A 22,596-nucleotide genomic window follows, 5' to 3' on the forward strand; every position below is an offset into this window, starting at 1 on the left:
GCAAAGGTATGCCATGGAGCTACAGAGAAAGCGTCCTATTTCCTGAAGACCTGGGAAAGCACATGATTTAGTGTCTGGTTTCTATAAACTGCATTAAAAAATTGTCTCGGTCTGCCTGCGACAGAGGCTTGAGGCTACAACTGATAAGTGGTGCCCTGTGAGTAATAAGCCCTTAAAGCCAAACCAAACTAGTCATCCTGTTTCTTAGATAAGGTTTATTCTTCTCATGGGAGAAAGTTGTCCTCTTATGTTATTATTGGTTGACAATTCTGCTTTCAAGCTGCTTGCCTTGGAGCTGGGGCTCCTATCACAATAATGCTACAAATAATTTAAGCAATACTACTTCGGATCAAAATTTTAATGAGGCACTAAACCCACAAAAGGGGTTCTGTATAGCATAATTAAATAGAATGGGCCTAAATAAACAGTAAGGTTTTACAAGTTACATTATAGTTGAAAACAGCTGGGAGGCAAAGAAAGGAGCATTGAAGATGCATGATGTAAAAAGGCATTTCACAGAATGCAAACACTAAAACTTTTCATATCGCACGAACAGTAAAACACTATAAGTACGTGACTTCCCTTTGATTTGGAAGAATCTGTGCAGGGCACACGGCATTTGTTTTTTTCCTTCTGCTAGTCAGCACAATGAAATATTTCACATGGAAACCCAAACCAGTGACAAAGAGAGCCATTTGTCCTTTGGAAAGAAATAAATACTTCAGAAACAGGTAAAGTCACGAGGAACATCTGGTTCAGTTCGGCCATGGGATGCTGGATCATGGCTCCAAAACGCTGGACAGTGCTGGGATTCCACAAAATAGTCTTGCAAACGATCAGTATTATAACAAGTCTGTTTGGCTCAGAGCTGCAAGACACTTGTTTCATGCTCACGCTGACTCCTCAAATCCACTGCAAGCTGCAAGCAACAACATTCAGGCTGAGCCAACCAGCTCAACATTCAATTCTCTGTCTGCATCAGCTATTTACAAAATCATGTTTGTTCCAGTCCTGTCAATATTTCATCCAAGAGCTGCGTAAATCCTACAAACACAGGAAGGTTCCAATTTCACATTAAGGTTAACGTTGACAGTGGTGCTGCTGCATAATGTAAAGTCAGTGCACTGTTACTCCTTGAGAATGAAATTTCTGGTAAACCTCATTTTCATTTCATTTCCCCCCAGTCCTCTCAGCAGCCTTTCCTCACAGCCATGGCTATTGCGGCAGTTCTGGGCCTGTGAATGAAAAGTTTCTAAATTCATCTTGGTTTATCATTGGAAGAATTCCTTCTTCAATGGGAGTCAGAATGGGCTCCTCTTTTATAAAATCTGGATCAAAGTTGCTCACATCATCTTTGGATTTCTGTCAAACAGAAAAGACAAAGGAAAGAGATATCAAAAGCATGCATCATCTGCTTGATATTCATTCTGCAACTTTACTTTGGTCTTGAGTGAAATGAAGAGTTACCTCCAAAACTCAGGCTGAACTTACTGCAAGTTTTTTCTGGGGCTGTGCTGGGAGGAGCTGCGTGCCCCCACAGAGCCTCTGACAGAATAAAGCCTTTTACAGCCTCCGCAGGCTTTCTACAGACGAACCCCTCTCCCATTTAATGGACACCACCTCTGAAGTGTGGTCTGCCTGGATGTGGCAGGCCAGGGCACGTAAATCAGTTCTGTTCCTCAAATGTCAGTCCAGACCCAGCCAAAGTCGTTATCAGCAGTGTTTCCAATTAGCTGACTCCACACAGTCCCTCCTTATCTGCAGAGTGTCTCAGCTGGCTTTCTTGGGGATGCACTCCTGTATGTGCGAGCCATTAAACTTGCTCAGCAGTGAATTATTACCAGGCTGCGGGAAGACAATCGGCTTGCCTCCAGGTGCTGGATTCCTAACTGCGTGGTACAAAGTGGGACTGTTTACAATGCACACACACAGACTGGATTTGTGGCACATTTTGACAAGGCGCGTGTTTTTCCTGCATCCAGAACAAGATGTTTCATTGCCACCGAAGTCTAATGTTCCCAGCTCCTGCTGAGTTCACGGGGGAATGAGGAGGTTCCCTTTTAGCCTTTGATTCAAGTCAAGGAAAAAACTCAAGAGCCTGATCCTGAGCTGCTGGAGTTCCCCTAGGTGCCTGATCCTGCACCCACTGAGCTCCAGGGAGCATGACTGGGTTGACCACCACCACTGAGAGTTTGCAGAGTAACCACAGCACAAGGCAAAGCCACTCAGCCTCTCTGACCGAGAATTTCAAAGGCAGGGAGACCACAGAGATGGCCTTGGAAAGGCTCTCCATGGGGAGCAGGACTCTGTCACATCACAGAGCATCCTTTGGGCTGTGCGGTACCACTGGGAAAAGGCACAGTACTGCATCCTCTGCAGCGTTGGCTGCATTTGAACCCCTTGGCTACAGCGGCCTGAGCAGGGAACATTGTTTTGGGTGCTGTACAGACAGAGGCAGACCAAAAAGAGACAGCCCATTCCTGAATAGGTAGGTGGAGTGGGCAGAATGAATATTGCTTACCATGTTGTACATTTGAGGCAAGGCAAAGGGTAGTGCTGCAGCTCCTTTTGCAAACCTGCATCATTTGGTATTGAGCTGCCTTTGAAAAATCCAGCACCAAGGCAGAAAGCGACCTGCACCACATCACATGGGCAGCCAGCAGCCTAGCCAAGACCACAGACCTCACCTCCTTGGTCCCAAGCCACAGCTTTAGATTCAAGGTTGCTGTTCCTCCACCTCCCTTCCTGTCTCATGGGAATAAACTTGCTTAAAGAACCCAGAAGAAACAACCGGGGACCCCTTCCTTCCCACATACAATTCGGGGCCTGAACGGTGGCTCCATCTGGCGCTGGTTCAGCAGGTCCCAGTCCAGCTCTTTGAAGTAGGGGTGCCGCAGAATGGCGCTCTCACCGCCCAGCGCCAGGCTGCCCAGCCGCATGTTGGGGTTCTTCGTCATAAACTGCAAAACAAAAAGGGCTGTTTGTTTCCTCCCATCCGGCAGGGCCACGGGAGAAGGACCTATCAGCAGGCACACAAAAGCTTGTCCTCAGCTTTCCTGTTGAACCTAGCTGCTGGCCAGACTTCTCAGTTTCGTTGTACTGGAACCGCATGCAAGGAACTTGACTCATTCTCTAGAGGAGGAAGCCTGGGTGTATTTCTCCTTAGTCCCTTTTATTTCAGTCAAATACTTGGTTAACACAGTGACAGAAGAAAGCCTAAGTGCATCGTTTGCAACATTATAAATGTTGCACAGTGGTTTGGGAGGGTTACTTATTTATGTATTAATTTCTCAGGAATATTAGGTCTCTCAAACGCTGCTCACCAGCCAGCCGGTCTCTGGACCAGAGTCAGTCTTGTGCTGTGTCTTTTTCCTAAACCTCAGCCTGCTGAAGCGAAGCCAGAAACCTACACTTTCCTTCCTGTCATCTCAGGAAGCAGAGAAGGAGCAAGGTACTGGCTTCTAGAGCCCCCCCAAGCACTGAAGAAATGAATCCTTACAGGTGACTCTCTGTTTGGTGAAACTCTAAAAGAGGACTTGTTTTCGTAACATTTTTACTCCGCTAGTAGAGAAAAGAAACCTCATTCTTCAGCCAAAGGGCCCTGGATTTGCTAGAGAGCAAGCAGAACAGCCCTAGACCATCGCCCTAGTGCGAGAGGGCCTTGGCGTGTGCCCTTTGGGTCCTGACAAGAATGATGAAGTGAGTGCTGAAGACATTTCTAAGGGGCTCGGGGAACGGTGCGGGAGGAGGGGAATCCTTTCCCCAGGCAGCAGAACTAGGTTGTTTGTTAATTTTAGGATTATAGCTCTTTAAACACTCAGGAAAAAAAAAAAAAAAAAAAAAGCCAACAACCTTCTCCTCCCTCCCCTCAAGTATTCTTAATTCATTAGAGAAATCAGGTTATGTTTAAACTGGGAAAATAGCTGCTTTTATTTGCCTATTGAAACAGCAGCATAAAGCAAGCTCCACGCTGGTGGAGGTGTCCAGACGATTTCCTCGAGATGAAAGGGCATTATGTTTAGCAAATAGCTGAACCAGCCAAACCAGACAATCGGTCACTGTTTCTGGAATAACCAAGTCTGCTGCATCTCAGCAATAGGGAAATTAAAATAAGGGGAGGTGCAGGGAGAAACCAACTTGATTCTGACTGTAGGAGCTTTTCAGCAGTTACACATTTTCCTAGGAAAAGCAGATAAAAGGCCCAGTCATTCCCTACCAAGAAAGGTGACGGGGAGAAGAAAGAGGAGGCTGCTAGGTTCATTTTAGGAAGGCTCCCCCACATCTCTCATACGGAGGGGGCTTCAGAGCCAAAGTAGACGGAGCATCTGCAGCTAGGAGACCTTACAGGACCCCAGACTCTGCTGACACTAGCACAAAAACCCAGCTCCCATCTGGCCTCCTGACCTCTCTGAGGACCTGTACTGCCACCGGATTCCCTACAGCAGAACTAGTTTCCACTGTCCCACCAAAAAATAGCAGTAGAAAGCGCTGCTGAGTGAATCCAGATTCGTAAGAGCAGTCACAAGACAGGAGCAAAGCCAACATGGGGCTCTCCGGCTGAGATCGTCACCTGCTCTCTCTGACTCTTCAGTCACGCGGTGTTTCCAGGGTCGTCCCAAAGAACCACTGTGTTCCTTCCTGTGTCTCCCTGACCCTTTCAACCTGCTTTTCTCCCCTTCCACCAGCAGAACCCAAAAAGAGCTCGTTTCCCAAGAGACTCTGCACTGAGGTTTCTGTGAGATTCTGATCCCCAGACAACAACTTGGTTTCCAAACCAGAAATGGGTCAAGCCAAAAATCACTCAGAGATCAGACAAGCCTTTGCAAGTCTTTAGCTAAACTTCTTCAGTTTGCAAAACAGGCCAGAAATCTTTTGGTAACCCAGTCTTTCTCTAAAAATATCCTGTCTGGCTACTTTGTCCCCATAGATGGGTATCTGAACCTCACTTCAATTCTTATTTGCATTGTTGGAACACTTAGAAAGCTTGAACAAGATCAGAGCTCCTTGGTGCTGGGAGTGGTAGAGACCAAAACAGTCTAAAAAGACAAGACAAAGAAAGAGAGAAAGAGCTGGGGAAAAGACCCTTGTCTCCTGGCTCCTGACCTGCTGCCTCCTCCTTTACACCAGGAAACTTCTGCTAAATGCGAAGGGAAAAAAAACAATCTCTGGAATGGCTGGTAACATGCTCTGCTCAGGTACCTATTCACACTCAAGCCTTATAAGACTAAAATCTAAATTAGACTGCCCATTCCCTAGAGCAGCCCAGAGCCCTGGGAAATAAGAGCGTGTTTACATTCCTATTTGCTTGCTTTATTTAACGTGATGCCAAAGTTGCACCAAATGAAGGCATCCGATGCAACAAACAGAGCCAACCTAAATGCATTCCTGTCTACTTTTTGTTAGGACAATGCGAATTAGCCAAGGGCCATCCCTTAAGGTGGGCTGAACAATCAGTCAAAATGACTTTGGATTCTATCAATTAGCTTCAATTTGTGCATTGGACTTGTACTTTGAAGAACCTCAGTTGCCACCAGGCACTGGGTAATCCTAGGCAATATCTAGCTCACATTTGGTGCCCAAAGGTGCCAGGAGGAGAACGATGCTTCAAATTCTCCCTCCCAGCTGGCTGCAGAAGAAGCGAACCTTACTGCTGAGAGTGATGATGGGCTGTCACAAAAATCCTTTGAATTACTCCTCACCTCAGAAGGGAGCTGAGCTATTGGATGCCTGATCAAATAGCACCGTCCCCAGCTCTCCTGCACACGTTCAGTGCTGCTGCCTGTCTTGGTCTATAAAAACAGGGCATTGAAGCACAAAGGTACCAAGGACTGGAATGATCCACCTGCAACATAAACCCTTTTGGACAGATTTCTCTAAACCCCTAATAGGTTGTTTCTGAGACACAGCAAACCCCTAAAGCAGGCTAATGGAGCCTTGAACATGAATATAAATCACACCTTCTAAAAAGAGGATCAAAGCAGTAGAAAGAGGCCTTCCTTTCATGGGAGTCTAACTCATAATATTCTGCTTCAACAAAAGGATGGGATATAATTTCAAGGGATGGTCTCTTATTGTTAACATCCATCCCTGATAAATGTACTGTACACGGCACTGAGACCTCTTGATTGCGTCTGTGCATGGGAACTGGCAATGAAAACGTTGCCTTTAAATGTCATTGTAGAGTACGTGAAATATGTTCCTGTATTCCAGGCAGGCACAGCACCCTTGCAGGCTACTCAACCTGTGGATGCACATATGCCTCTGTAACCAAGGGCTGTGACAGAAAATGTGAGATTAGTCATTGCTGCTCTTCCCTTACAAAAAATATCCTGGTGAATTCTGAAAAGAGCAGGTCTATCACAGCCTGGTGAAGGTCAGGGTGTTTTCTCTGGGAAATGACTCCAGTCTTTATTTGGCAATTGGGTAGAAAAACAGGTGTGCAAACCACAACTCCAGCTGAGACACTATTGATATTTTGCACTGAAACAGAGTTACATGCCTTACTGTATGAGGTACGTAAAATTAAAAGCTGAAATTATTGAAGCCAATTGCCATTCAGATGAATAGGCTAACACCCCTCAACGCTATTTGAATTCACCAGACATTACTGTCTTGACAAAAAAATGGACAAAATTACAAAGTTTGTGTTGTGCAGTATTTCAAAAAAAAAAAAAAGAAAAAAAAGACTATCGTGACCTCTTAAGGGCTTAACAGTCCATGAACCCTTCTCTCTCTCCCTATAGGCAGCACTCATTTCTTTGTCACAATACAGTAGCATCTGAAGGCCTGTCTTACGATGCCTCTAGTATCTGACGGTGCTGCTAGCAAAGCAAAAAACTTGGGATTTCTGGGAAACTTAATTATAAGCCCAGTCTTCATCTCTGAAGCAGGTAACTGAAGCCCATATCTGTGTTTCCAACTTTATATCCAGCACTTCTGAACCAAACAGCAGCAGGTTAAAGCTGTATGCCCGGAGCACCCAGATGCTGACCTCTGCACATATGCATGCTGTGCAAAGGAAAGCATTTTGGAAGCACAGCTAATCTTTTGCCTGATCCCTTGGGCTGCATTCAGAAATGGCCAAATTCTGGAGCTGCAAAAAGTCTTACAAAGTGTTGGTCTCTCCTGGCATCCATAGAAAGGTCAGAGTTAGACTCTGGCTTCATATCTAGACTCAGGCTGGACAACCTAAGTGCCATTCCAAGTACAACCTGCCAGTGTTTTTGCAGGTGATGAAAGATGATGTTCAGGAGAAAAATCTTCATGGCAAAATGTCATCTCGTAATGTTTATTGAGTAGCTCTAATTTTGCATGAAAATCCAAAATGCAGCATGAATCTCACACCTTGGCACACAGCACACAGCGAGGACATGCAGAGAAAAAAAAACCAAAATAACAACATCAAAGCAAAACAGAGACGATCCTGAGCAAAAGGAAACACACAATCACCCAAATCCAAAATGCCTCCCTGCAAAACCGATGGCAAGATTAACAATCCTAAACTTGGATCAGGCCATCAAGCCCTCCTCCCCGCAATCACATCCAACCACAGGGAATTATCTCACTCCCAGTGTAAAGAGCCCCTAGGGAACATCCACAGACTGGGCCCCTTCGGACTACCCAAGTCTGCTGAGCAGCGAAGTTGAGTGAGGCTCACCTTGACCTCAGCTAACCTTCTCAACAACACCTCAGCCAAAACCAGCAGCTGGAATGAGCCAGAAACATGACTTCATGGAATCATTGGAAAACATTGACTGAAAGAAAATGCAGCAAGCCATGACAAGAAATTACGAGTTGGAGAGCAGTCCACGGAGGGCCAGTGAAGTTACAAGGAAAAAATGCAGAAGTAACAGTGCCAACCACTGGGAAAAAAACGCGTCACCCCTCAAAGCCCAGACCGCAGCAGGTGACAGGGCCAGCCGGCTGTTTCTGTGGCAGAGGGGACCTGCAGAGATCCTCCCCTGGACCTGCTTTAAAGGCATGGACCGCACTGGGAAGGGCTCCGGGTCTCCCAGCCTGCGCGGGGAGCCCACACTGGACTTCTCAGGTGCTGCTTGCATGCAGCATTGCAACTCCTGTCTCAAGGGGCACAGTTTGCAAATAAATCTAATGGCTTGGAAGTCTGAAGAGATGCTAGCAGAAAACAGATGTTTCCAAGCATTAACTTCCTTGAATTTACAAGTTCACCCTTTGCTCAATATCGCCATCCCTGATAGGTTTTCATGTTACCTCACTGTGTTGTATCATCATTCATGAGTAATACCACGGGGAACTGATTACCTAAACTTACATCATGTCCAAGGGAAACGCAAACAAACCCAGGCCCTTTCATAAAGGAAATTCACTTCAGGAAGGAGGCGAAATAAAACTTTCTGCTCAGTCGGTCCCTTCACATTGTCAGCCATTTTAAAGAGGGAGAAATTGTTTTTTCTTGTATTAAAGAAAGTCTTAGATGGGTCAGTTCCCATCAGGACCCTGCTGCACTGGGCATATTTCCTGCCTGTTGCTAGCAACATGAGACACACCAAAGGGAAAAGCAGTAGCGCAGAAGACTTATGGCCCCACGCCGTCCCCTCTAGTAATGATGGAGAGCGGGAGATACCCAACACACTCGCGTTCATTAAGATTCATGAGCTAGACTAACAGGGCAGAAATTAACTCTAAAGGAAATAAGATTTCTCAAAGTTCTATTTGATCTCGGACAAAAGGGAATCGTTATATAAATAGAGCAATTACTCTAATTAAGGCTTCCCTCCCTGAATCTCTTGACTGAACGCTGCAGTGGCTGAAAACAGCTCGGGCGCCTATTATGTAAGCCAAACAAACCAGCAGGCCGGGGCTGCGCTACCCTTCATCCGCCCTAACAAAGGGGCAGAAAGATGGCTCTGTGGCTTCATTTGTTCACGTCTGCATTATTTTTAATGACTGGAAGCCAGGAGGCATTTGCATAGCATAGAAGCTTTTATTTTATTTTATAAAAAGCTGCTCTTTTGGGCCTGTCTCGTCTTTTGCTCTCTTGGGCAAGGATCCCATCGCCCTCCATAAGACTCTGCCAAGGGCGATGCTTGCAAGTGTTTCTAACTTCCATGAAAAAGCAATGCAGGGCTCAGCCCCGCAAGCAGGTCACCAGGACTGACGGAGTTGCCACCTTTGAGCAGCTCTGACTGCTCTTTGAGCGAGCTCTGCCTGCTCCAAGAGCGAGCTCACGTGCCGTTGCCCAAGTTTGCTGGAAGTGTCAAGCCTCAGAAGTACAGAAGTGCCCTGAAAGCATTTTAAAAGTGTGTGTGCATGCGTATGTGTGTGAAGTCTCATTTATTTCACCTTCCAGGTTAAAAAAAAGGAATGGAAGGGAGGTAAAAATCAGTCTTCAACCCTGCTCCTAAAAGCCAGAAGGCTGTAACACTAAGCGTGACCGGACTCACATGTTTAACGTGCCAGCCTGGGGCAAGAAGGACAAAATGTCAGTGAGGTGGACATTAAGCAGAAGAATTTGGTCTCGCTCTCCGCTCTCTCTCCAGCGCAGAGATGGCTGCTTGGTGCCGCCTTGTCAAAGCTCAAGTGAACAAGAAGGATTAGCTGTATTGCAAACACTACTGAGCAAGAGAGACTAGCAAAATAAATCAAGTCAGATAGAGGAACTCACATGAGGGATAGAAACATCTGGCTCCAAATTTCTTGCTGGTGTAAACTGATGCCACTTTGCTGACTTCTACCAGCAGAGAACTTGGCCCAAAATACGGAAATTAAGTACTGTTTGAATAGCTACAAACTTGCTTGCTGTACTGGCATCTGACAGTTTCCCTGCTTTTTCCCACCCTATTTATGTCAGTAATACTAAAGCAGAATGAAAAGGCCAAAATCTTCAAACATGGGAGCCTTATTTTGACCCCCTAAGATAGCTAGTCATTTTAGATACTTCTGCCTTTGGCATTCCTCTAACAAATAATAATAAAAATCAACTTAAGACATTGGATACATGGATTATCCAATACAGGTTTCGGTCAAGATGTCACTTGAGATATCTGTTTTCAGCACTGAACAGTCAACCCCTGTTCCCACACGGGTCACCTGCTGCAAGAGCCCTTCAGACAGTTTCAAAATCAGGCTGTTGTTTTAAAATTGCCCCAATTGGATTGTAGTTACAACGTGGGGATACGCAGGTCATTTACTACATCGATATATCAATCAGAGTAACAAAAACACGGAGACAGAATGAACATCACATGTACTAACAGACTAGGGGATGGTCCCGCTCTCTTTTTAACCAGTGCTAGAATCTCCCTAGGGTTTCATGGGAAAACAATTAATCCTTTTCTGATAGCCTTGTCAAGAGGAGTGGGGAATCTATTACACCACCCTGGGTGGCCTATTTACATAGGTCAAGTACGAAGGGGACTAAAGTGCCCCAGACAAACCTGTAAAGGCCAATCAGGGGGAAAAAAAAATCACAGGAAAACACTTCAAAGGAGTTTTTCCATGGTCTTGGTTATATTTCAATTCTTTTAATTTTGAAGTTCATGAACAGACATAGCAGGTCAGAAGGGCCCAAAATGGAAGGACGAGTGGATGAGAAAAACCTAAAGCTCTAAACAGCTTGGAAAATCAGAGATTTATTCACTCCTACAGAAGTGCTGAGACCTCCCAATTAGAGGCACTGCTTCACTACACTGGGGACTGCACATCAAGAGATGTTCCCTGCTGCAAAGGGAGAATGATTATTCCCACTTCTAGATCGAACCCAGGTTCTCAAGGGAATTCTGGGCTTTCCCCCAAGATTAGAGTTTAAGGAACTTCACCAAAATGCCTTTGAGAGTCTATAATCACAGTGTTTATCTGTGGCAGAGCTGAGAAGTGAGCGCAGGCCACAAAGTCTTAAGCTAGAGGCTCAGCCACAGGAATTGCTTCCTCCTAAGCACCTAAAAGCAGTAACAAAAAGCAAAAGAAAACCAGTTGGCACAATGAATGCTGCTTTTTTTTTTTTTTAAATCTATGGCAGGGAAGAGAAGGATAAATCATAACTGACATTACAATAGGCAGGGTTATAAGCTTTTGCTATGAAGCAAATCTGAGTCTGCATGCTATGGACCTTAAACAAGAAGCTGAATTTCAGCCTATCAGAAAGGGAAAAGTAAAAGAATTAATGACTACTTCTAGATGAATTTAACCTTGGCAGGCTATATAAAGATGGCATTAGTTTTCTTTCAGAGTGAATTATTGTGAAGCATATAACTCTTACTGTGGGGAAGAGGAACACATCATAAAGGGGTGTGACCAAACGATAGAAAAGATTAAAATAACTGTGCAAAGCTGCCTGCTTTTCGAGAACTATAAGGGAAAGAATAGGAGACAATGTGTTACTGAAATGGATATGCGAGCTCAGATGACAGAGATAAAACAATCTGTGGTGGAGCACAGCCTTGCAGCTTAACCACAGTGTAACAGGGGTGTATGGCAAGAACAGTTTAGATGCGAGAACATTTAAAACTGCAGAACTGTGTCTCAGTCGGGAAATGGCAGGCTCCAGAGTCCTGCTTTTGCTGCACAGGCTCCAGAGCCAACCAGGAAATGCAAGATGAAAGCATTTCTAAAAAACAAAATAAAGAAAAAATGTTTACACAGATTCGGGATAAAGTTTCTCAGAGAGATTCAAATATCTGCCTGACTCTGACAGCCAAAGCTTAAACTGTGAAAGAGGATTTATGGAGGCCGCCTACTCTGAAGAGATGCCAAAGAGAATAATTTACTGGGATATTTGAAGGCATTTTTAATATCTGTTTTTGTTAGGCAGGCTCTACAGCTCTGAAGATAAACTATAGCTCTGAGCTCATGTAGTTTCTCTCTTTGATTTCAGTAGGTCCATCATTGTGTTGTTCTTTTTCCTTTTAATCTTTGTCTAAAAAATACTCCTGGCATCTGGTTCATTGAAAAACAAGTTCATTTTGGTTCTTCTAGCGCTGCATGTGAAACAGATTATCTGCCTTTTTCTGTCTGTTTGAAACAGAACCTGGCCCAGATCTGTAGGATACAAGCGCAAAGAAGAGTCACACGCCTTGTGTGACGTACAAGCAATGTAGGAGGCAACGTTACACCATCAGCATCTGGCTGCCTTGTTTCACCCCTCATAGGTATTTAGGAGATGACTGGAGAGCACAAACACAGGGTTTGGTCCAGCTCACACAGTGGCCAAACTGACCTCCCGGGACTTGGGGAAAAGGCGAGGCAGAATGGCAACAGGAAGCACAAATGTATTGTGCTTGGATGTGCCAAGCAAAGCACAGCCGAGATAATTTGAGTCATGCATTGCTTGCTATAGCATGCAGGGAAGCTGAAGACACCTACAGTGAGTGGTATCTGAGCTGATGACAGCTGGGAGTAGTTCTGACCTCCCAGTATCCACGTGTGCTGGACCCGGAGCAAGCACAGACTATGAAGAGAATAAACATCCTCAAAGAACTATTCAGAAGACCTGACCCTCCACGCTGATATTCAGAGACCAGCAGCCACAGAGTGTAGGCAGTCTGGAACATCCATGTCTCTCCTAAACTTAGATGTCCTTGCAGGCAGGCAGAAGCCAGCCCCTTACCTTCCAGTCCTCTGTCACTGCAGGCAGTTTGCTTTGATTATATTAAAAAGCTGCCTCTCAATCTTCCTGCTGTGAAAACCCTGGCCTCTCCCACCTTCTCTCCTCATTAATGACATTTTCAAGTTGTTTACAGAAGTGAAGATAGTCTTGTTCAGTACTAAGCACTCACTGTCTAGAAGACCTTTCTGAAAATAAGCTGCAGCACATGTAAAAGCGGTCCTCACCAAGATGATTGGCAATCATGGTGGCATCTCCTCATCATGGGTGGTTTATTCCTCCTGCAGTGTAGCTCAGTATTCATTTTGCTTTCTCTCCTGCAGCTGGACCTGGGTGGAGTGCCTTAGAGGAATTCTTTTTCAGTATCACTCCAATCCTCTTTCTTGCCAGTCTACTGCAGGATGTTCATGCAGTGGAGCCTGAGTCTCCAAGTGCTTTCTGTTGGAGCTATTAATCTGCATCTAGCCAGACTGAGCTGCACCATGCCCTGACCACAGAGAATAACAAGGGTTCCTCAGAATTTCCTTGGAATGATAGGAAATAAGCGCCCTCAGCCTGTACTCCCTTGGGATTTGTGGATTTAACAACAAATGTCTCCCATTAGCAGCCGCCACGCAGAGTTCCTCAGAAATGATAAGAAACACTTCCCATTTCCAGTGGAAGGAGGGTTGGAAGAGGGTACCCTTCAGATTTTGTTCTTCCTCATCTAGTACCACCTGCAAATTCAGGGAAGAAAACTCTAACATATACACACACTTTTCCTACTGTCATCTAACATATTTCTACATATGAATTACATTAAATGGTCATCGCATTAACTTCTGGCACAACCATTCCAATAGGATGAAGTTTTCACAGATAGCCCAAGAATCACAAAGCATTTTCTAGAATTCCCTGGGGGACCTGAGGCAGCCTCACAGTCACTCCTTGGGCAGCAAAGGAATGACAAACTTCTGCAGAAAGTTCAGAGTGGCTTTTTTTAATTAACAAGATGAAGATTGGCTAAGCTGTTGTGTAAGGGCCTCAATACCTCTCTCTGACTGGAAATTAAGCTGTTGCCCTCTGCATTGCAACATTCCTGAGCCTTTTGCTCTCCAGAAAAATTCATGTGTGCTGCCTCATAGCAAGCGGGAATAGGTTACGCTGCCAGTACTTGGTACTGAATATCACTGTACGTGCTAGCTGTGAGGGCAAGCCACAAAACTAAGGAAACAACGGAAAAGCCCTTGTTTCTTGGCTTCAGTCTGTGATGTGGGCTCACAGAGAGGGGAGAAGAGGCTTTTCTCTTCTAGATAAGGGCTTTTTTGACTTCTAGATCAGGCTTCAAGGCTATCTTGAGTCTGAGGGGTTTGGACTTAAAGGTCTGGCACGTTTAACCGATTCCCCCTCCCGCTGCTCCCAAATGCCATGCAAACTCCCTCCTGACTGGTGGCACAAGCTGGGAAGGAAATCCCAACTCCCTCAGCTTGTGTTCCCACAGCCAGGGCTGAGCCCGTAAAACAAGGGCAGTCAGAGCAAGACCTTGCTTCTAACAACCCTTGGAGCATCATTATTCTTCTGTCTCATGCTTGGAGCACTAATATGCAGAGACTCTACAGCCCTTTGATATGAACCTGGGAACACAAAGAGGATTTTAAGCAAGTCTGCAAGAGCAAAGAGCAAAGCATAAAGGAGCACCAGGGGGTAAGACTTTAATAGTGCTGTGCTGGGCTCAGAGAGAACCAGGTGAGCCGGAGAGGGGAAGAGCGAACTGAAGCAGAGAGTTCACTAAACCAGAGAATTTGCCTTGTGAGTCAGCATCACTTCCAGGCTATTGTTCTCTAGAAAAACAGAATAACTTCAAGTTTTTCTTCTGCATCCTTTTCACTGTATGGCTGACATCATCATTTCCTCCTAGAGATAAAAGTCATGTTTGCTCTCTCAACTGAGCTTCCTCACCCTTTCAATTCCTCCCCGCCTCCTCCTGCCACAAAAACGCTCTCTGCACTACTCCACCGGCATTTAGATTACCCCATGCTGTTCCACCTGCGCTGTTTGGAAGTAGAGGCTACTAAAACCACAGCCAATTTCCTCTGCACCTTCCCCTTCTATTGCCCAGTGTTTATTTTTCAAACAAAAGACCCAGGGATGGGGACATAACCATTTTTGCCGTCTCATAGCTCTGGTAGCACTTTCTCCAAAATGCATGTTTCTAAGCGCCTGGAGGAAGAACAGCCATTCTGCAGTCTAATTTGCAGTCCCCAAAGTATACAGCTTTGGGAAAGACTGCCCAAGTATCACTTTTCAAAAGAGTATTTCAGCTAGGCCCAAAGTCTTTCAGAGCTCACATTATGACTGTAGGTTGGCACACAAATGCCAAGGGACACCCGTGACTTCAGTAGACTCAGCTATGACTGGAGTTCAGAAATCCAGGCTCCAGAAGGCAGAGCAACGTTAATGCTTCCTTGGAGAGGTGCTGCTTTCTAACCCCTGCTGTTACCTGGCCCCAGGAGTGAAAATATCTATTTTGCCATTCCTCATTCAAGTTTCCAAGCCTTTGGGCCAACCACTGCTACTTCAAATCATCAATCCATGGAGTGACTCAACAGTCTTAGTCCTTCTCTGTCGGAAACACAACTTGGAAAAGGAAAATCCCTGCATTTTTCCCTGTGAATTTATGTCCCATTATACCATTGACTTGAACCCTGATTTTCACTATGACTTTTCATTCTCCCCTTCTATTATCCCTAACTTTTAGCAAGACGGTGTGATTAGATTGCATTCAAGAAAGACATTCAGACATGTAGTGAGTGAAACACGCTGCCAAAATACCACCCTGCTTATGGGAAACGAGAAGATCGTATTTCATATCGCTGTTCACTCAGCTGAATCCCCAAGCCCCCAGCTGCCTGGAAAGTTACCCTCCTTGCTCAAGCACTTTTTGCTAGTAACAATTTACAAATTCAAAACATCAACATGCCATAATAAGGGAAATCCCAGCTGCACTCTCACTGTAAAAGACACGGTGTAGCCTCTGCTGGCTCACAAAGTTTCTCTTTCAAAGTCTCTTCATCATCAGATGCTGCTGATTACTGTGTCAGCTGATAGCAAAGAGTATTTGAAAGAATTTCTTTTACAGGCACGGACACAGTAGCACTAGGGCAAAGCTCCTCTGGCATGAACTCCTTGCGACTGTATTAGCGTAGGGCTACAGTGAAACACCTTTTTTTTTTTTTTTTTTTTTTTTTTTTTAAGTATGGCTGCTCAGTCAAAAATCAGAAAAACCTCCTACATTCAGATTGACCCGAAGTGGTCTGAATCCACTCAGCAGCAATTCTCTCTTTCTGTACTTTTTGTTTTCTTTCAATGTAAAATGTTGATTCTGCTCAGAACGATGTGTTTCACTTTTTCAGCTACAGGCAGACGAAAAAGAATCGGATTTCTAGAGGAGAAGATGGTGCTTACTGAAGGAGATTTGAGTCAATAACCCAAGATGTAGGAGACCAAATCCCACAGGCAATTCATGCTCAGTTAGATTTGTTCACATGAGTAGCTGGAGACCTCAGTTCAAGCATAATCTCTGCCTGACTAGAACCATCATTCCCCAAATTCCCCAATGACATACTCACGCGATGAAGGGTACATAAGTGGGATTTCCTATTTCCCTTCTCAGGGCATACCAACTCCAGCAAAATACTGCCGATTTACGCCAGTTCGGCTCTGCCCTACCTCTAGCTCTTGAGGGAAAATACCAAGGACACAAAACATTAAAACAGGAAATCGGTAAAAACTTCTTTTTCTAAAGCACAAATATTTCTGCCTTGATTTCTAAACAATCTCCCAGGGCATCTAGGTTATTTTTGCTTCCATCAGTACCACTGCTCAGAAACATGCCAGGAACACCCATTGACCTAAATAAAGTCTTAAAGATGTATCTTGGTTATTATCAGGAAACTGCCAAGATGAACAGGATGCAGCCGTCAGAAATCAGGTGATTACTGATAGGGGGAAATTGGTAAAGCACAATTATGGTAAATGAAAGCAAAACAAACTAAGAACAGCCATGAAATGGGTCCTAAAACCTATAGTGCTTGTTTACCATGAAGCTCTTCACCACAGCAGACTGATCAAGTGCTTTCTAAACCTAGATTCACCCATTTGTCGAGAATCTCTAAGTACGTACACAGGATTGCACCTTCCGGGCAGGAGAATTTTGATTTTAGTTCCAGAACTTTTTACCACTCAAATATTAAGTGAATTCTCACTTGTCTTGTTCAAGGTTAGAGGCCAGAACTGTTAGTCAAAGGATAATCCGGTTATTAAGGCCTTAGCCTGCAATGCAACAGACCCCAGGCTTAATTCCCTGGGTTTCCATAGGTTTCCATGTAATTACTTATATGATTTTTGTCACTGCAGCAGTTGAGTGCCCTGGTTTTCTAGGGCACTATCACTGCTTCACTGTCACAGCTGTAGATCAGGGAGGTTAAATTCTACACTTTAGAAAGTTTTTGTTGGAGATAACACAGTAGAGATTAGAAGTTGCTCAGATAGTTATCCATCTCAGTTATCCATGTATCTAAGAAGAATAACATTAACATCAGAAGGCTACGACAAATTCAAACAACAAATCTACTGATATAGCAGCTAGAAAGCCTACTGTCTTTCTTCACAAAACAGTCACAAAAGGGGAAGAAAAAGAAAGAAGTAAACCAACACCTAAAATTACTGAGCAAAACCACCGAGTGGTTTTGCAAATATACAGCTCAGCAGTGATCATCATATTTGTTACCGTTCAAAATAAATTCAAGTGCTTATCTTTTTCCATTTTAATGAAATCAGGTGATCAGATGATCTCATGGCAGGATGTTTCCTTCCTGTTAAAGCCAACATGCTCTGAGGCCTCTAAAAACTCAGTATGAGAAACTGAGAAGGAAATAAGGGGCTCTTCTAGTGAATGGGTCTGAACCTGAAAGCAGGTACTGCAAGGCTGCAGAAATTCAGGTTGCAGTGAACCATCATCAGTGCTGTAAAACATGATACAAAAGCCACCTCCATGTAGCAGCCACCCAGGAAATGGAAATGTTAAAGAACCGAAAGTCCAGTAAAATTTTCAAATGCAGTTAATTACAAGGCTCCTGGTTAATGTTTTAAATTTCAGCCTTTTCTCCTTAGTAGACATTTCCTAAAAGTGTAGTGCTTCTCTTGAGCAACACAAGTGAATTTGAGAGGTGCAGTTTTGTTTTCCTTTGGGTTTCAACTGCAACACGTCACACAGCAGCCAAGCAGAGTGGCTGGAGAGGAGACCTTTTTCAGGCAAGCAACCAGCAATACCTACGTTGATTATGCAGTTTTGGAGACGCCCGGTTGAATTCTACTTAAATTTTTAGATCCTGCCTTCATTCTGACGCTCTTTTCCAGTGCCACTCATCACATTGCTATTTGCTAATCACAGGAGAGAGCCAACTGTTAAAAGTTGGGCTCCAAACACATTAGAGCAGCCTGGGGTGAATGTAGCTTGCACGTGCTGTTTCTGTGAGGTTCCTTCCAGAATTAGGAAAATAAGCACCTCATCATTTTAGCCATCATTAAGTGGCTAAAACACAAATAACATTTTCATTATACTCTGAACTTCCTGATATGATGACCATGTATCTGGCCACATTTTCCTTCCATCTCAGACTTACACAAGATATCTTCAACAAATCCATTCTGCTATTACCTGTCACTCCAGAAGAATTGGCTCAGGCATCCAAAACTCCCAAACCGACAATATGAATGCTGCTTCAGGAGCTGCAATGAGTTTGAACTTCACATTTTTTATTTTAAAGTGTTGCTGGTTATTTCCAAAACCCAGGAGGGCCTTCAGCATGACAAGTGGTAGCTCCTGAGCACAACCTCTGATTTCAAAACACAATCCTTTGCCCCCTTAAGAAAGGTTTTTATTCTTAGTTGATTTCCGTGGAATTTATTAGATGCATTCACAGCTATAGAAAGCAGATAACTCAGTTGATATCCAACAGAAACTCTTCAGTAGAAAACTTCCAGATTCTTGCTACTAGATTAGAGGTCTGATTAAAAACAAAACAAAAGAAAGACCCCTCTTCTTTCCTTTAAATGGTCAGTCATTCATTACCCCATTTCTTGAGTCATTGCTTAAGAAGCTGTTATGAATTACTATCCTATCCAAGTATTTCTTTGGCCCTCTGTTATCACAGTATTTAGTAGCATCCAGTCTTAAATGCATCTTTGCTCACAGTGATTTTGCAAGGAAAGGAAATGCTCTGATCCCTCTTTCTATGAAATGTGCTTAGAGATATTGAGTGACTTGACCATGGGCAAGAAGAAGTCAGTAGCAGAAGAGCCAGCTTAGGTCTCCTGATTCCTAGGTTCACACCCTCACTGTTCAATCACCTTTTGATTCACTCCAGTAGAGCCAGGGAGTTGCAGTGCACTGGGCACCATTTGTACACACACAGGCTGAAATCTTAGAAAGAGCTTCATTCCCGCATCACGGGTCAGGACACACAGATCAAGAGAGGGCTCCTGGGAAAAGCAGAAATACACGGCAGAGCAAGGACTAAATGTAGCCTTCCTCAGGATCCTTGCAACGAGCTACAGCTCTCCTCAAACTGCTTGCTGTACAGTCCCATTTTTTTCCAATACGAAAAGGCTGAAAACCTGTCTGTGTCTGTACGTAGACAGCGATCCCTGTGGGAAGGCTGATATTACCAACAGTCAGTACTAAGGATTAACAGGAAGACTTCACTTCTTCACCATTCTAGTCACATGGAAATCATATGGTAACTACTTATAAATACAGTGCATTACCTGCTCCTTTTGTTCTGAAGATGACCATACGTTGCAAATCATGAAGTCAGCAAGGGGAATGCCCAGACACGCACACACTGACTGCTGGACATAACTATGCAGACACACATAAGTGCAGCTGGATTTTTTTTTTTTAAGCTTACTTCATCCCAAGATAATAAGAGGGCCACGGTCAGGGTAACCACAGTATCTGAGCACCCATCATCCCCCAGCCCTTTTTTCTTTTGCTAGATTCAGGCTGGAGAAAGCCAGGACAGAGAGCACAGGAGACCCGAACAGCCAGGGAAACTCACTGCTTTGAGGATTGTCACTGCATCCTGCTGGAGCCACGTTGGGTAGACAACTTCGTCATTCAGGATGGCCTCAAAGAGGTCATCCTCGTTCTCGGCCTCGAAGGGGGCATGGCCACACAACATCTCATACAGCAGTACGCCCATGGCCCACCAGTCAACATCAGGGCCGTAAAGCATCTCTTGCAGAATCTAAAGGAGGAAGGAGAAATAAATATCATCCCTGAAGCTTCTTAAGCTGAGTGGGAGAAGAAAATGAATTTGGAAACATTAATGCAGAAGTTTTATTGTGTCCTAACAGCTCTCTCTGTTAAGCTGGCTGGACATGCCGGAGCACATGCATGATCCCCAGCTGGAAACCCTGTGGTCCATGCATGGGTACCTCAGACCTATCAAAAAAGGGCTGAACTAGCTTCACTGCTCTTTGGGTCATCTGGGAAACAACCCCTTAAAAAGGATGCCAGGGCTTCACAGGAGGAGAAGGGGGATTTCAGCTAAACTGGTTGAGTGTCAGAAGCAGCAAAGCAGCCACGTGTGCAGGCTGACACCACCTCTTCCTTGCCTCTGGGAAGGAAATGCTGACACAGCTCCAGCAGCAACACTTTCAGCTGGAGAGGGAAAGGAGCATGAAGGTGTGAGAAAGGCACAAACACCAACCACAGACAAAAATTCAATTATATTGAAGAAGGACCTAAAACCCTATCAGAACGTCTGGCAGCATCTGGAGGACAGCTGTTACTTAAAGAGGAGTTTATTAATTTTCTAATGAGATTGGTGAATGACAGAGGAAAAGGAGGAGATAAAGAAAGAAATGAAATGGGAAATGAGGGACAAGTTGATCTCTTTTCAGATCAAACTGGCCACTATCCATGTGTGCCTCTCTCTCTGTAATCAGGTTTTTAGCAGCTGCAGCCCAGCATCTCAATCTTTCAACTTGACTTCCTTTAACAGAGGCACCTGCTCAACTCAGTGCCTACAGCAGCCTGCAGATTTACTGAGGCTTTGCTTGCACAAGTGCGCATCTGGGATGAAACCCTGCACCTGGCAGTCCAATAAGATGTGGCCAAAGACACCAGAAAGCACACTTGCTGCTCTAAAGCTAACCTGTGCTGTTAAAAACGTAACTGGGTTTTTTGGCCAAAGAAAGGTCTCCTATACCTCTGGAGCGATGTAGTCTGGTGTGCCACAAAAGGTTGCTGTGGTGATGCCGTCATGAATGCCCTCTTTGCACATTCCAAAGTCTGCCAGCTTGCAGTGACCCTCGTAGTCCAGCAGCACATTATCCAGCTTCAAGTCCCTGCAAAGAAAATTATTCACAAAGTTACTACGTGCTTGGAACAGCCTAAATGCAAATGGAGGCAGAGTCTCGGGCCCCCAAATCTTAACCTGTAAACTGGATAAACCTCATCATCATAAAAAAATAAACAGAAGTCATGTAGGAGGGCTTTTCTTTTGCTTCATCTCTTAAAAAAGGGAGGGACAAACATCATTCTGCTGAACTGCATTTAATATGGGCAGGTGCTATATGAGTTCGCCCACATGGCTTTCCAAACACACCACAAGCCTGACTGACAGAGCTTCTGCTAATTTAGCTCTGGGACTCACTGGAGGAGAGGCTGCCAGAGCTGTCAAATTGCGTAATGATATTATGATGCAGCAAAACATGCTGCACATGACGTGCTCTGATTCAGCAGAGCGCCACGCTGAGAAGACACAGGCAAAGGTGAGGAGCTGCGTGAGGCCTCTTCCGGAGGGAGAGCAGGTCCTGTCTTCAGCAGTTTGGGAGGTTAAATCCCAGACTTCCCTGTATCAGAGAAATCTGACTGATAAATCCCACCGGGAGTTTTTTCCAGTCTGAGAACAAAAGAAATTCCCTGCTGATACCACACCATAGGGGCAGGCTGAAAGTGTAGCCAGCATGTGATGCTTCTACTATATGGCAAAACCTTAAAATCTCAGTTGTATCAATTCCAGCAGGACTGCACTAATGCAAGAAGCAAATTTCCCATGTAGCACTCACTGGTGGTGGGGGCCTCCTTGTCTGATGCCCACTCTCTGTCACAAGAGACCCGCAGCCAATTACCATACTTTACGTTTTCCAACACAACACTTATAACAGCCTGGAAACTCATAATCAGAAGTAGAGCCGCCAAAATGACAGAGTCCTAACAAAGCTTATCACCTTGCCTGACCTTGAGATGGCCTCAAGGAATAGCCCATAGTTATAAGCACTGTCAGGAACACGACCAGATAGCACAGGGTCATCTGCAGACTTCCTAAAAATACATACCAGTTCTAAGCACCTCTGCTTCTCAGCTATCAAACAAGTTCCAGGCACAGCCACATACTGAGGAAAGCGACTACGATGAGAGCTCTGTTCCATGTGAATAGGTCATTCTTTCTTTTTTTTACAGGTTTGCAGAAAAACTGCACTGCTGGAAGCCCCAAACATATCCTGGTGGAGAAACAATCTGGAATATAGGCCCGTGTTGCTTGCTGTTCAAGCTGCATTTGACACCTCAGTTTATTTTCAAGGAGCTGTGACCTGGAAATTCATTCTGTATCTATCTTAGGTATGGCTAACTCTGGTCTGGGAGTCTTACACAGTACTCCGCACAGCAGCTCCATAAGGTAGGGCAGTGCTACTATCTCCATTTTATTGACATGCAGGACAGGCTTATAGTCCGAGACAAAGCCAATTGGGGCCTTTCAAAGGCATTTGGATGCCCAGGTAGGAATCAAACAACTAAATACATCTGAGGGTTTCACGTCCCTTTACAAAATACAGGCTGGAACTCGATACCCTTTGCCCTCTGGTTGGATATCTGTTTCCCTGGGAAGGGGGAGCAGTGAGGAGGGTGGTAACAAAGGTGGCATCTCCACATTTGCATGGAAACCTGTGGGAGAGCTGAAATCTGA

General features: G+C 44.7%; 1 protein-coding gene across 1 annotated transcript in view; it reads right to left on the minus strand.

Moving 5' to 3' along the window:
- Positions 1-307: 307 nt before the first annotated feature.
- PRKCH (protein kinase C eta) overlaps positions 308-22,596 on the minus strand; it is a 120,605-nt gene continuing 98,316 nt past the window's right edge. The window contains exons 11-14 of the mRNA XM_013940954.2: positions 20,836-20,974; positions 19,681-19,869; positions 2,817-2,960; positions 308-1,362 (exon numbers count right to left, since the gene is read on the minus strand). Coding sequence (XP_013796408.2) covers positions 1,216-1,362; positions 2,817-2,960; positions 19,681-19,869; positions 20,836-20,974 — 619 coding nt within the window. The 3' untranslated portion in view covers positions 308-1,215. The remainder of the gene's footprint in view (positions 1,363-2,816; positions 2,961-19,680; positions 19,870-20,835; positions 20,975-22,596) is intronic.

Source organism: Apteryx mantelli, chromosome 4, assembly GCF_036417845.1.
Source record: "Apteryx mantelli isolate bAptMan1 chromosome 4, bAptMan1.hap1, whole genome shotgun sequence".
NCBI classification, from domain to species: Eukaryota; Metazoa; Chordata; class Aves; order Apterygiformes; family Apterygidae; genus Apteryx; species Apteryx mantelli.